Raw genomic sequence first — 15,446 nt, forward strand, 5'->3', positions numbered from 1 at the left:
GTTTTGGTAGTCGTCTTCTTCTTTGGAGATGACATCGTCTACAATAAATAATCTTCGTCCCTTCGTTCGACGACGAGATCTTCTTCCCGACGTAAATAGTGGTATTGGAAGATTAAATTTATCTAGATATGGTCCTTCAGATCTTGCTTCGGCAGATCGGTTTCGGATTTATTTTTTCTCATTGTCGCCGCGAGGAGGATTGTCCTCGCAATATCGGTCCTGGCTGCTACATCCTCGACAATGGTGATTCGTACTCTCGACTTCCAGCAACCTCGACCTAGCTGTTCGGTTTTTTGTCCCTGGAATACCGGTGCTGGTACTCTTGCCGATGTTGGTTGATTACTTTAATGGCGACGTGTGTGCATTGCAGCCTTGCCATTGCGGCTCAAATTAAAACAATGGGAGAACCCTCATTGGTATTTACACAGGTATGTGGTTTGATACTTTTGCTATGTTTCTACGGCTGTGTCATGTTAGAAGAAAGAGTTTTAAGATCTCGAAGATTTGCTCGTTTTTCTTTAGACTTTATTTTGTAATTGTTGTAGTCAGCTCATGTATCTCTACCATGTACAATTTGCTACTATAAATATATCATGGTATTTATTGTCAAGAGAGAGAGAGAGAGAGAGAGAGAGAGAGAGAGAGAGAGAGAGAGAGAGAGAGAGAGTTTAGGACCCAGCAGCCAGGTTTACAAACGAAGACTTCAATTTTAGGTTTGGGCGTGGTGGTGTCCGGGACAGCGAAAGCGATCCGGTCTGGTTCGGTTCTGGTCAAGGCAAAAGTATTTATCTTGCTATTAGTCATTGTTATTAACTCAAATTCCCAATCATGATTCAGGATTAATCTTCCTGGCTCTGCTCCAACTTATATGTGAAGCCAGCTGCATCGTTCGAGTGGTTCCTATTTCTGCATCTGGTGCGGTCGTGCGGACGACACGACACGATCCCTTGCTGCCTACTCGATCCAAATTTTAGCCAATTACTTCATGTTTAGTAAAAAAGAACATTACTTGATGAACAAATTGCTTCCATGCTCATGAGCAAATTGAGCAAGTCAGTGTGCCATCTTTGCAGAGTAGGCTGGGGTGCCGTTCAAGTATTCCAGCACAAGAGTTGGGCAAATCTGTCCGAACGATCGCCGTGTTAAGCCAACCAGCTGATTTTTTGCAGTAAAAAATCCGAAGCAAAAGCAGTATGGCATCGTTACCGCACTACATCCTCACAAACACACATCTGTGGCACTCTACAGCAACATAGCATCGTTAAACGCTACCAGGGCAGTCAGTAGCAGACACGGACCAATGGCTTCGGCAGTCGGTTGAGTTCATCCCAGTTCAGATTCAGCAGCCAATCGACCTTAATTTGCCTGCCAAACAACAAAATCGGCATCATGTGAATGCATCAGGCTCTAGCATACAAAGTTTGAATAATATAGTTTTCATCGTGACAGGTATCTTGCTTCCAGAACATGTAGCCTAACTTCACTACTTCTGAACCCAACCTAACGGATCAATTTTAAACCAGGTGGTCATTTGGGTTTTTGAAACAGCAAACCAAATTTGTGGTAGCATTTTGGGAAAGAAAGAGAAGTGGTAATTTTCCGTAACCCTAGCCCCAAATGTGGTAGTTTTATGCTATTTACTCCAACGACTTAGATGCAAGATATATGCTTTTGTTTCATCTGACAAGCTATTGGAAACCCAGTTAAACATAACGAATCATATATATCACCATAGGCTGAGCGTGCACATTAGCTCGGCAAAAGAAGTGGCGTCATGAGTAAGACCAGAGGAATTTAGAGAAGAAAGCTAATAACAGGAGAATACAAAAGTAAACGTGCACAAGGAATTGCACAACGCCGCATACTCATCATGAGTTACAAGAATGGAAGAAAAAGTAGGCATACAGTTCTCTGACACGGTAGCCATACATACATCAAAAGTAAAGAAAGCGAACTACATATCCTAAGTCAGGGGAACAGAATACCTGCAAAAATTAGTTGATTTTAGGGCTTAAGTAGAACTGCGGATCCCTGAAGAACCTGATAATTGCCTCTGCCTTATCCCTGGAGAGGTCAGTGCTTTCTAGGATAGAACTCTCGGATGCTTTTGCAATTGCTTCAATGGAGCCAATAGCTTGGGCAAGCTATGAAATCAAGAGCATGACTATCAGCATGGCATGATACTGATATGACTACTGTAGAGACAGAAAACACACGGTAGTTAAATAGAAATATGAAATTTGGCGTTCACTGTTCACCAATAGATTTTGACTGCAATTAGCATGGCATGACAAATTGTACAGAGCAAATATCAGAGAATGGAGGACTTCTCAAGTTAGATAATCCGGCAAATGCTTAGTTCTCATTCTTGAATAGTTGCATAGAATCAAGTTTTTCATGAGAGGAGGCACAATAATTATGTTTGAACATTTGATCACTTATCTACGGTGAACTGTCATCAACCATGATTTAGAAAAATGATTGCCAACGGCAAGGCAAATGATTGTACTTATTGTGTCTACCATTTGAGTTGTTTTTCTCACTAGAGCCAAAACTTGCAAATAATTCAAAACTGAAATTGACTAGTCAGTAGCCTAGAGATCATCCAGTTACATATTAAGATAAAAGATAGTTCAGTACACACCATATTGGCATCGTGATCATCAATACCAGGAATAGAGGTGAGCACTCGTACATAGGCATCCATGCACTGAACTGCTTGCTCCCGCTACAGACACAGGCGAGAAATCACTTAGCTTAATTTTAGAGCTACAGCATTTGCAAAAAAGAAAATATAGAGCTACAGATAGTGCAGCAATAGATCTGGAAGCATGTGAAAGTACCTCATTCCTCATTGTTGAGCTAATGTCCTGCTGCTTGCATACTGAACAAAAAAATGTGTTGATCTGTGTCAGATGCTTGCAGCCTAGGAACTTGATCATGAGTCAAATTAAGTTAGATATTTACCTCCACGGGCATGAGCAATCTTGAGCATCATCTCAAATCCCATCTCAGGATCGTTAACAGGCACAAATGCAGGGCAGCCAAGCTCCATGCCATACCTTGGTTAAGACAAACATGAGTAACAATGATCCAACTAACATACCCCAGCACTAGCAAAATACATATTAGGTGCTTACTTGAAATAAGACTGATTAAACGATTCGATTTGCTCCACCGTAGGAACAGCGACAACGACATAGATATTTTTGAACTGCCTCTTCAATGCATTTACCCTGCAACAGGAATCGTCCAACATTGAAGCCACCATTACAATCGTTACAGCAAACAAACACCATAGCAGCATGCTGCTGTAAAACATAGCAGGGAAGAGTGTCGCACCTGCTAAAAACAGCAGCTGCATTCCCACAGTCCCAGCTCGTCTCAAAGATGAAAGCAACTGATAGCCCCCCATTGTTGAAGATGAAATCCTGGAATACACCTGCTTGATCAGTTTTTGCAAAGACACCATGGAATCATTCGCGACTTGTGACTTGCAGGGCAGGAAGAGACGCTTACAGGAGATATCGACAGGAAGTTTAGGCGATACAAGTTGGCGGCCAGGAACGCGCCAATGAAGTTGATAAGGTGGTGGTCCTGCTTGTCTCTCCACGCGGTGCTCATCATGCATATTCCACGACCTGCAATACAACACCCAGCAGAGACTTTTAAGATCTAATTCAGCATATGGATATGTCAAAAAAAAATCAGCAGATGGTTAACTGTGAGGCTGTTTGTAGCACGATCTAAAAGTGCTGGTAGCGTTCAGAACCTTCATTCAGCAAAACAATCTCTGAATTTTCTGAACCTAACCTTGGAACCACACAGCAAAACAATTTCTGAATTTTCTGAACCTAACCTTCCACAAGTAAAGGAACAAAAGGGGCGATTCCTCCGGCCATGGCTACGCAAATGAAAACATGCGCGTGTTTCAGTGAGGATTCTCCACTCAAAATTGGCCATGAATCCCCATCAGTACATCACATACGCAAGCAAGCAAAACATTTCGGCCAAGTCGAGCAACTGGCGGCCGGCACGGCACGCCCGGGCTTAGTCGGCTGGGCGCGCAGCAGCGAATCGCGTGAAAACGTGCGGTGCCGTGCCGGAACCCTAGCTAGCGAGGGCGGCGCGTGCCTGAGCAGGCTAGTGAGTTGGCGGGTGGATCGGCGCCGCACCTGGGGTTGGGGCCGGGGCGGGAGCGGGCTGGGGCTGCGGCGGCCAGGCCGAGGTCCGGCAGCGCTCCATCTGGAGACGGGAGGAGGCCCGAAGCCGGAGCGGAGACGACGAGGCTGCGGCGGTGCGGTGGCGCGAGGCTTCGTGTCGTCGCCGTGCGTGCGCGCGAGGGGGGCGACGGGCGAAGAAGGGTGAGGAAGGAACTGTGGGCTGGGCGCCGCGGCGGAGGTGGGCCTGGATGTCTCGGTGGGCTGCGTGCGGCCTTGTCACAACGTTGCGCCCTCTTTTTTTCGGAATGTTAAACACGTGGCAGGGACGATCACCTTCTCCTCCGCCGCCAGAGAAATTTTGGTCTCATCGCCTCCGGCTATCATCTTAACAGTGAGAGATGGAAGATCACGGATCTTCAGTAGTTCTATTCTATGTTCTTTGTCAATTATAGTGGTGATCGTAGTTTCGCAAAAAAAAAAGAAGTTACTCTCATTCTTTTTTGGCGGTGTCATAAAGTTAGAAGGTTTTGTGTCCTCGCACATCGGCATATTCGAGTCTGGTGAGTTTATGTTAGTGTGTGAAGCTTTTTTCTCAGTTTGATTCTTTGTGGAGGTGGAATCTTTCATCGGCACAGTGGTGAAGGTCCTGTGATTCGACGACCGGCCCAAATATGTTCATCGCTCAAGTCTTCCCATCTTTTTGGACGGATGATTTGATGGGCTTTCAGAAACCTTTATTCATATTATTCGTGCGGGTGAAAGAGTGACAACATTGTTGCTCCAATCTAATCGCAGTCTTTTATCAAAGTCGTGGGAGTATTTCGTCTAGCTGAGATAGACACCATGGAGAAGGTGCTTCTAAGAGATCTTATGTAATTTTTAGTCATAAGAGTTACTTTATACTATTACTTTTCCATATTAAGTCCAAACCAGTGTATTTGTAATAGTTGTGAGTACAATTATAGATGTTTCTAGAAAATAAACCTACTCCGGTGTCGCGCTGTCACATTGATGACCTGTGACGTAACGTTGACCATGTTGAACAAGAGAACGAAAGACATCAGTCCATTTCGTCAACAAGAAACCAAGCGCCCGTCTATGCAGTATCTCCTCGATCGATCTAGAAGGTTTTGTAGACTCATGAATCGATCTCCCAAGGTAAAAAATAATGACCTTCTTTTAGACTTCTTACTAGCAAGTGTTACCGATGTGTGCCTTGTACAATTTTTGGCCACTCCCACAAGGTTGGTCTTTGTTTAGGTGATTCCTTGACTTTTGGCAACCCAATGCTCTTTTAACAACTCTAGTTAATTTTTTTTCTTCTTCTAACGTTGACCAACTCATGGATAAATAGAACGAAAACTTAAATTCAGCTAGCCAATATTTTATTGGAGCAACCCCGTACATAAACCAGACACACCCTGGCATGTCAGATGCATCGTCCAAGCGAAGCTAGCGAGCTTCTCGGTAGGTAACTAACTCACATTGAAAAGTTTGAAGGTTTCTTCCAAACTTATAGATCTCTTACCAAAGTTTGCAGGTCCAAGAAACGGGAGTGTTTACTACTACGAGTCTACGGAAACAAGTCCAGTAGCACATCCTGAAGGTAGAAACGAAAATACACATCTTACTGGAATAACCTTCCTGACACTAAGTTCAAAAAAAAAAAAATCCTGACACTAGCCAGCAAAAGCATGTTCTGCACTTGTACAGAGTTTCCACGTACACAAGGCACGGCATGTACACAAGTCGCTAAAATAACCGCAATTGCAACATCTAGCATCAAGAATAAATGCTGTGTTTCTCGGTACAAATGAAAATGATTGCACGGAACTTCCCCAACATGGGGAGGTTGACAAAATATGTCCAATCATGCAAAAAGTTTATGCACCATGGTGCCTGAAGAACATGCTATAAAGGGGTTCACATCACAAGACACGAACTGGCGGCCAACGACATTATAATAAGACCATCATCACATATAAAAGTCCCCACTTGGTTCCACAAAGCTCTATATAGATGTGATTTCTGAATCAACTTTGGTCGGAAGTCAGAGCCTTTCTCCAATGCACTATGCAATGCAAAGTGCATAGATAAATAAACCAGTATTTCTTTAAGCACGGGTACTCACTTGCAGGGAGTAAACGCTTAATTAGACACCCCCTCGTATAGAGGTAAGCACATTTGCTTAAGAAAAACTCGGTTTAGTCCCCTCGTATAGAGGTAAGCACATTTGCTTAAGAAAAACTCGGTTTAGTTTGTCAAGCACCTTCCTCCCTAATCACCTTGCATTGTACGAGGCCGAACAGAACTACTGCATGGACTTCCACAAACAGGGCATAAGCAGATACAAGACACACAGCGTATATGACAACAACAACAACGCCTTTAGTCCCAAACAAGTTGGGGTAGCTTGGTGGAATAGTGGTCATGAATTATTCTTAACTAGACTGAAACTAATGACCAGCCTAACCAACCAAACTATGTTTCAGCATTGCATCCTACCGCAGATTCTTCTTGAAATGGCAACTATTAAAACACTTGTCGCAAAAGAAACAGCTATTAAAACATGTGGAGCGATGCACTCTACAACGCAATTAAAGATAACCATGGCCTAAACTGGAAACACAAGCCAAGAGAACAACATAGTACCATAAACATCCACAGCTGTGCAATGACTTCTAGACACAACATACAACAGGACAAGTTACCAAGGTACCATCTAACACACAGACACAGTTTAAACCACCTCTGACCCCAAGTACACAGGCAGTCTTCCAGATACATAACACTAGAGAGAACCTACAACTTTTCTCACTCAACTGGCCAACTCAATAGCTCACATGACCTGGTCAGCGAGTCTCCTAGATCTAAGTCGGTGACACGCACTTATGTTCCCCTGCTCCCATCTTCATAACGCAGTTCCCTGTATTCATGATGTACAATGTTGGTAAAAGGTACACTAAATTGGTAGGAGCTAATGTATCAGGAAATGGTTCAAAATGCTCAAAATTATGCGTACCTCCAATGGTAAGATAGACACCTTAGCCAGCGCCGTCTAAGGAATTTGAGGAGCAGATGGCAGGTATTTAATTTCATATGTGAGAAGTGCTGGACCAAAAGCATTGTACTTTCCTGAAGTGCTATAGGCTTGCTCCGCATCAGCATGGTTAGAGAAGACTACTTTTGCAGTCTTTGACTTCTTGGTGATCTCAGTCTGACCCTCGATGATCGCTCCATGAGCACGGAACACATTGTTGATACGATCCACTGAAGGAATGGATTCTGCACTACCAAAGTATAGAATCAAAGCTGCTGGACCATCTGCTGGTTTCTTATCTGGAAGATCAGTAGAAGCCTCATCTTGAGGTGCCACTTCCTGCTTCGTCTTCTTATTGCCATTCCTATTCTGAGACACTCGCTTCCTTTTGCGGCCTTCATAATCACTTGATGCATCTCCATCGTCGAAATCGCTGATGATAATGTCACACCAGTAAGAATCTTCCGCCTTTCGAGCCGAGTAGATGCCCCCCGCGGATTTCCTCCTGCCCCTCTGGCCATCCGCCGTCTCCAACTCCAATTGTTCTGCCTCAATCTCATGTTTCGCCTTGGTAAAACTTCCAACGGACTTTTTCCTTCCTTTCTTACCACCAAATATCTCCAACAGCTCTTTATCATCTAACTCGCTCGGCGCTTTCGAGTCCTTGTGTTTTGCGAAGAAGCTAAAGATCACATCCACAGAATCATAACCCTTGAAATTGAATGGATCAGAAGCAACTGATGTAAGCTGAAGCAACAATTCGGCGGCCGGTGGATACTCTATTTTCTCTTCCACCTCATCATCCTTCACCTTTGCGGGCTGTGAGGGCTTCGCAGCAGAATCCGTTTTCCTAGGCCTCCCACGTGGCCTCCCAGTCCCGCCGCTGCGTGGTGCGGCGCTACCGCTACCCCTGCCCCTCCGGGCCCTCCTACGCCCAATGTCCACATCAGTATCAGAGTCACTGGCACCCTTCTTGCGCGGGTCCCAGTCCTCATCGGAATCGGCCTCCTGGACCTCCTCCTTCCTCTTCCTCCCCTCCGGGATGGCGGGGTCGCCGACGAGTCGCAGTTAACCTCCCTTGCGCTCCTCCTGCCCCGATCCATGGGGGAAGGAGCGGCCAAAGCATCAGCATTCGCTATACCGAGCTCCAAGGTGTACATAGGGGGGTCAGGCAGGCCCCTGAACTCATCAAAGGCCCTGAGATGCGCCTTGGTGATGGCGGCCTGCACCCGGTTGCTGAAGCCCATGCGGTCGGCGGCCAAATCCTGGAGCGAGGCGAGGAAATCCCGCGGATCAAAGGGCCGCCGGAGGGAGGCGGGGGCGTCGGCGGCGGTGAGGGCGGCCTGGACGCGGCTGGAGAACTCGTCGAGGGAGGCGTCGACGGCGGCGTCGAAGTCGTCGGCCTCGCCGTCGTAGAGCTCCCCCACGGTGAAGTAGGCCTCGTAGGGCCTGAGCTGGGCCGCATCGCACCAGGCGAGGGCCTTCTCGCCGAAGAAGGAGACGAGGAGCTGGGTGCCGCCGGAGGCGACGGAGAGGACCTCCCCCGGCCAGGACGGGTGGGAGAGCTTCTTGCCCCAGACCAGGTCCTTGGGGGCGAAGGCCGAGGGGCCAGACCCGGCTGGGGCGGCCGGATCCGGCGCCGCGGGGGGCGGGGGAGTGGCGTTGGTGGGGGCCGGGGCGGGGGCCGGGGGCGGGGTCGGGGGGTTCTTGCGGGGGCGGCCGCGGCCGCGCTTGGCGGGGGCTAGGGTTTGGGGGACGGCGGCGGCGTTGAGGTCGATGTGGTCGGACATGGTGGATTTCTGGCTAGGGCTTGGCTCCCCTCCCCCCCTCCCCTTGCTGGATCGACGGGAGTGAGTGAATGAAGTGAAATAATGAGGCAAACAAAGGACGAACCGGGTGGGGTGGGGTGGGGTGGGCGGTGGGGTGCCTTCCTCTGCCTTCTCTTCCCTTCTCTTCTCCTCCCCTCCCCACTATACGCAATCTTCCTCTTGCTTAATGTAAGAGAACTCCGGTGATACTAGCAAAGCATCGATTGATCCCTCACTAATTATTATTTTGTGGCAAGAGAGAGCTTTATTGAGCAGTTATACCACATTATTATGAACTGGTATATAAGTTGCTCATGGATACCGTTACATTCCCAGCAAAAAAAAAGGATACCGTTACATTGTCGCAAGTCGACAAACCGCGCGAAACATGGTTACAATTAGTTACGAGCTGCTTGTGGATACGGAGTTATATGCCGCAAGGCGACAAACGACGAAAAAGGCGACAGATTGAATGAATGCAAATTCATCCTAACTAATGGCGTTAAAAGTGTGAGTAATTTATCTTTGTTACCAGGGAAGTCGGGGATCAAATTTCAACTAGAGAAGGCTCTTCGTCACATCAAACCACAGTGTAGAGAACCCTAGGCGGCTAGGGTCAATTCTGCCCTCCAAGTTTCACCGGTGAGTTTATGGATTTGCCTCCCATTTGCCAGCCGCTCCGGCGGCCGGTGGCGGGGAAGAGAATCCCGGTGCATCCGCTCCGGGTAGTAGTTTAGGTTAGGTTTCCTCTGCAAAGGACGAACGGGTGAGGTGGGCGGTGGAGTGCCTCCCTCCCCACTAAACACAATCTTCCTCTTGCTTTGAACTCCGGTGATAGGAAAGTACCGATTGATCCCTCACAAATTATTGTTTTGTGGCAAGAGAGATATTTTATTGAGCAATGATACCACATGATTATGAATTGTTGTATAAGTTGCTCATGGATACCGTTACATTGTTGCAAGTCGACAAACTGCATGAAACGTGATTGCAGTTAGTTACGAGCTGCTCGTGGATACGGAGTTGTATGCCGCAAGGCGACAAACCACGAAAAAGGCGGCAAATTGCATGAATGCAAATTTCTCCTAACTAATGGCTTTAAAGGTATGAGTAACTCTGTCGGACTATATCTTCACGTTTGTTGTGAGGGGGGTCAGGGATTAAAATTCGACTAGAGAAGATTATTCGTCACATCAAACCACGTCGTAGTCCAATACATTCTTTAATATCCAAAAAAATATGGTTTCAACCATTATCGACACGAAAATCATATCATAAGGAGCATGATCGATGCCCTCTATAAATTACAAGTACCACTTCATCCTTCATTCACGTGCATTTAGTCAAGAAAATCCGAGAAACCGGTAGGCCCCCACCACGAGAGTTATGCATAATCATCCCGACGACCTAATGAGGAGTAATATCGTATTTGATAAGAGGTTTTCTTACCCTTTATTATAACTTTGTCACTCTTTAGTATCGCTAATGGATATGGACTTATGTGGTATGCCTTCATTTCATCTTTCTATCCATATCCCGCCCAACAAAGCATGTCGTGTTATGACGGACCATGACCCACAAAAATATTGTAATGTTGCCATATTTCTTACAAGATGTGTTTGCATTAATTCTATTATCTAATTTTAATGGGCTTGGCAATTCCACTGCTAGTATTACCTCTATCCTTATCCACAAGGGCATCTATCACCAATGATGAGGGCAATGAAATGAGGTGCAAACTGACATGAAGATTTGATGCCGTGAACATAACTTGTGTTGCATGACGCTTGGATGCCAACATATCACGTCCATGTAACGTGTCCTCTAAGCTGAGGGGAAACCGCCGCCCCTCGTGGATGGCAGCCACATCAGTAGTGGTCTATTAACTACTCTATTCAATGGCTTGTGTTGCATCATTGTAATCAGATATATAAGTTTCCCATGGATACAGTTACACACTACAAGTTAATAAAACCGTGTGAAACACGATTACAGAACAAAATTATACGTCGCAAGGCGACAAAAACCGCACAAATGCAAATCCATCCTACCTAGTGAAAGTGCGTTATATCGACTAGAGGGGGTGAATAGGCGATTTTTATGAATTCTTCACTGAGGAATTTGCGGGTGAGGAAATTCCTTAGCGAAGAACTACTTGCAGCGGAATAAGTACTCAGAAGTAAACATAACAGAACACAAGCATGGTCATCATGATGAAATGAAGACAGGCACAGAGTACAGAAAGCGTAAACACAGGATAACACAGGATGAAGACAAACAGACTGAAGAAATTGAACTGAGGAAATTGAGAAAGTCTTCAGTCAAAGTCTTCAAACACAGATATGAACGAGCACACAGCACAGTTATGAGGAAATGAAAGAGTTGAGGAAATAGAACCAGTAGGCTTGGTGAAGACAATGATTTGGTAGACCAGTTCCAACTGCTGTCTCAGTTGTACATCTGGTTGGAGCGGCTAGATATTTAAACCTGAGGACACACAGTCCCGGACACACAGTCCTCACCGTATTCTCCTTGAGCTAAGGTCACACAGACCTCGCCCAATCACTCGTGGTAAGTCTTCAGGTGACTTCCGAACCTTCACAAACTCGGTCACTCAGCGATCCACAATTCCTCTTGGATGCTCTAGACCATGACGCCTAACCGTCTGGAAGAAGCACAGTCTTCAAAGGTAACAAGCGTCGGATCCACGCAGGATCAATCTCTTCAGTGATGCTCAATCACTTTGGGTTTGTAGGTGTTTGGGTTTGGGTTTTCCTCACTTGATGATTTTCGCTCAAAGTCCTCTGAGGATGGGATGCTCTCAAATGACAAGTGTCAGTTTCTCTCGGAGCAGCCAACCAGCTAGTGGTTGTAGGGGGCTATTTATAGCCTAGGGAGCAGCCCGACATGATAAGATATAACTGCCCTTCAATGATATGACCGTTAGGTGGATAAGATATTTTGGGACAGCTGGCACGTAGCACAGCAACGGTCGGAAATTTGAGTATCAAATTCCTCAGGGCTATCATGTTCCTCACTGTGTAGGCAATCAGCACTGGCAAATTCCTAACTCCTCAGTCAGAACAAATTCCTCAGAGACCAGAAGAACTTCATCTCTGTCACTGAAGAATATGACTGAACTGTATGAGATTTCCAATGGCTTCACTCGAAGGGATTGGTAGGTGTAGGATTTTGAGTTGAGCATCACTTGGAAATTTTTCCTTAGTATTTCCTCGACCCCCTTTAACAGTACGGTGTTTCCTATGACTCAAGAAAGAGAAAATGAGACTACGAAAACAAAAGTCTTCACGCTTCATGTTCCTCAAATGAATACCAAGTCTTCAAGGTCACACCAATTTCTTCACTTTCAAAGTCTTCAGAAAGTCTTTAGTCGAAGAACTTCATTTTTAGGGGTCGACTTTCACTGTAAATATCAAACTCCTCATAGACCTATAGACCTGTGTACACTCATAAACGCATTAGTCCCTTAACCTATAAGTCTTCAATACACCAAAAATCACTAAGGGGCACTAGATGCACTTACAATCTCCCCCTTTTTGGTGATTGATGACAATATAGGTTAAGTTTTCAACGGGGATAAACATATGAAGTGTAAATACTGATATTGAGGAATTTGATTGCAAGATATAGAAGAACTCCCCCTGAAGATGTGCATAGTGAGGAATTTGCTTTTGAAGCAATGCACACTTGAAGAGTTGAATCATGGAGATCTCCCCCTATATCTTGTAATTTATACACGCATTTGACATAGTATATGAAGAATTTGAAATGCATGATGAAATATGATGACTGATGTAATTCAGCATGCGTGCATAAATATTAATGAGGAATAAGCATGCAGAAAAAAATAGCAAAAGTATCAGGCCACCATAGAGTTTAAGTTTACAACTCGATCCAGCAAAGTCATCAGAAGAACGAGAGTTGTAACTTAAGAAAAAAACGCCCATATAAGATAGACCCGCTTGAAGACTAACTCAAATTTCTCCCCCTTTGTCATCGAATGACCAAAAGGATCGAAAATGAGGACTAACGCCCCTGAAGAATATCAAGTTGATGAAGGAGCGCCAGCGTTGTTGGGGTCGTTGATGTAGGGCCTGCCGCAGTGTCGTCCAAGTCTTCATGCTCATCGGTGTCGCGCGATGAAGAATAGGAGCTGGCCACCAAGGAAGGAACCTTGACCTTCTTGTATTTCTTTGGTGGAGGTGCAGACCAGTCAAAGTCCTCCTTGAGACCCATGTTCTTCAGATCTTCTTCACCATATACATGTGACAGAATAGCCCAGGTGCGATCGAAGACTTCATGGAGGTAGTAATGGTTTTTCTTCACTGCATTATGTGTAGCAGTCATGTTGTGAAGAATTGAACCAAACTGACGCTTAACCCACTTATGGTTTCGATCCACCTTCTGGTGAAGACTTAGCAGAAGCTCACGGTCAGTCATCACACGAGGAGCAGTGGCTTGAGGATTTGGCTTGGAGGCATGGGCAGCAGAATCATGAGTGGTAGAGTCATCATTGGTGGAATAAGATGCAGCTTTGCGAAACTGACCATCCAATGGACGAATGCCTTCATCAATAACAGCTGGTGCCTTGCCCTTTTCGTCAGCTGAGGAATAGGTCCACTTGAGGACTTCAATCGGGGGCAAGTAGCTGAGGTGATTCTGAAAATCAGCCTTATAGTTGAGTGAAGACCTTGTTCTGAGGAATCTCATGATCCAGGGAGCATAAGGATTCAGCTCAAACGGAGAGAGTGCAACATTTGCCAGAGTCCTCATGAAGAAATCGTGATAATTGACAGGAATGCCATGAATGATGTTGAATACCAGATTCTTCATGATGCCAACAATTTCCTCATCAGAGGAGTCGTGGCCTTTGATTGGACTCATAGTCTTCGTCCGAATGCGATAGACTGTTCTTGGTACATAATGCAATTCCTTCACGAGGAATTTGGTCCTTGAGGCTTGACCAGGTTTCAATGGCTTCATCAGCACTTGCATATAGTGATCAGTAAGCTCAGGCTCTTGGTACATGCAACGAGCTCCTTCAGGTGGAGGACTGATGGGCAGGGCGTGAAGTAATTCAGAGGCCGGTGCTTTGTAGTGAGTGTTTTCGGTCATCCAGTCCAAAACCCAGGAGTTCACATCGTCAGCATCTCCTGTGATGTGCAATGTTGCGTAGGATTGAAGAATGAGTTCTTCATTCCAATCAACTATGTCTGTGCAAAAGTTGAGGAGGCCTGTGTCATGAAGCACACTGAGGACAGGTGTGAAGCATGGCAGTGATTCCATGTCCACATGAGGAATATGCTCGTGGTCGAAGACTTTGTCCTTGTTGAAGAGCACTGAGGAATAGAAGTTGGCCTGGCCGGCGGTCCAGAAGCGCTTCCTTCTAAGACGAGCAGAATCGTAGGGATTGTAGTCAGTGAAGAACACGTGCTCGCCGAAGAAATCATCAGCCTTGAATTTCTGCTTCTTTGAGAATGGATCCTTTGGCTTGGGCTGAGGAGTGTCAGTCAATTGCATTATCACCTCAGGAATCGCAATCTCGGGTTCTTCAGGCTGAGTAATTTCAGCTTCTTCTCCAGTGACAGCCTGGGTCTTCAATTCTTCATTTACATTTTCTTCAACACTAGTGGCTGGAATTTCTTCATGGACAGACGGTGTGGCATGTGGTTCATCAGATCCCATTTGTACTATAGTTACTGGGGACTGAGGAATTTGTTGCAACGGTGTGAAGAGTGGAGAGTTGGGGTGCTAACTTTCCCAAAAGTCATCATTTAGCATGGGTGTGGTACAGCCAATGTCCACATCTTCATCTTCCATTTCTTCAACGCCGGCCTCTTCAGCAGTAAACTGAGGCATAGGCGAGGAGACAACTGGTGTTGAAGGGATTTCATCCACTTTAATTTCTTCATCCATCTGCTCTGACGAAGCAGCAGAAGGATTTTCTTCAACAGATCCGCTAGGGATCACATATTCTTCATCAAAAGGGACGATTTCCTTTGATGGCATGCTGGAAACAGGAACAACATCAATTGGATTTTCAAATGAGCTGGTCAATTTCTTCATCTTCTTCGGAGCTGAAGAATCTGATGAAGCTGATGCTTTCCTTTTCCGCACTGTTGCACGCTCTGCAGCCTTGGTCTTCTTCACATCTGAAGCAGATGGAAGGATCGGAGTTGGGGTAGGCGCAGGAGGAGCAGAGGAATGTGGTTGATTTTCTTCAGGCACAACTGATGCAGTTGCCCTGACCTCTTCATTTTCTTCAGGCGCACCACTAGTGGATGCCCTGGCAATTTCATCAGCGGCTGGAATGCAGTCATCAGCCCTGGAACTCACATTTTCTTCAGCAGCCTGAATGTCATCAACGGTGCTGGCATGTTCTTCAGTCGGCTAAGCAGATGCTTCAGCCTGAGG

General features: G+C 45.8%; 1 protein-coding gene and 1 pseudogene across 4 annotated transcripts; both read right to left on the reverse strand.

Moving 5' to 3' along the window:
- Positions 1-999: 999 nt before the first annotated feature.
- On the reverse strand, positions 1,000-4,401 carry LOC123048556 (protein PARTING DANCERS homolog). 4 transcript variants are annotated; one of them, XM_044471640.1, is made up of 9 exons: positions 4,176-4,401; positions 3,520-3,641; positions 3,343-3,431; positions 3,141-3,236; positions 2,968-3,062; positions 2,844-2,884; positions 2,696-2,728; positions 1,986-2,144; positions 1,000-1,365 (listed from the first exon to the last, which is right to left on the reverse strand). In XM_044471640.1, exons 1-8 carry the CDS (start codon positions 4,243-4,245, stop codon positions 1,995-1,997), a joined length of 696 nt encoding a protein of 231 aa, XP_044327575.1. In that variant the 5' UTR covers positions 4,246-4,401; the 3' UTR covers positions 1,000-1,365; positions 1,986-1,994. The 4 variants fall into 4 exon arrangements, with proteins under 4 accessions (XP_044327575.1, XP_044327573.1, XP_044327574.1 ...); XM_044471638.1 differs by having other exon boundaries at positions 1,007-1,365; positions 2,645-2,728; XM_044471639.1 differs by lacking the exon at positions 1,000-1,365 and having other exon boundaries at positions 1,794-2,144; positions 2,645-2,728.
- Positions 4,402-6,760: 2,359 nt separating this feature from the next.
- LOC123051367 (uncharacterized) lies at positions 6,761-9,048 on the reverse strand (annotated as a pseudogene).
- Between the last annotated feature and the right edge of the window lie 6,398 nt (positions 9,049-15,446).

Source organism: Triticum aestivum, chromosome 2D (assembly GCF_018294505.1).
Source record: "Triticum aestivum cultivar Chinese Spring chromosome 2D, IWGSC CS RefSeq v2.1, whole genome shotgun sequence".
In the NCBI taxonomy this organism is placed as follows: domain Eukaryota; kingdom Viridiplantae; phylum Streptophyta; class Magnoliopsida; order Poales; family Poaceae; genus Triticum; species Triticum aestivum.

Bases quoted from the DNA above. Each gene is read 5' to 3' on its own strand.
- LOC123048556 (XM_044471638.1), bottom strand. From the start codon at position 4,245: ATGGAGCGCTGCCGGACCTCGGCCTGGCCGCCGCAGCCCCAGCCCGCT. The intron at 3,237-3,342 runs GTGCGACACTCT...TTCCTGTTGCAG, and splicing joins GCAGCTGCTGTTTTTAGCAG to GGTAAATGCATTGAAGAGGC. The intron at 2,729-2,843 runs GTACTTTCACAT...CTGTGTCTGTAG, and splicing joins GCTCAACAATGAGGAATGAG to CGGGAGCAAGCAGTTCAGTG.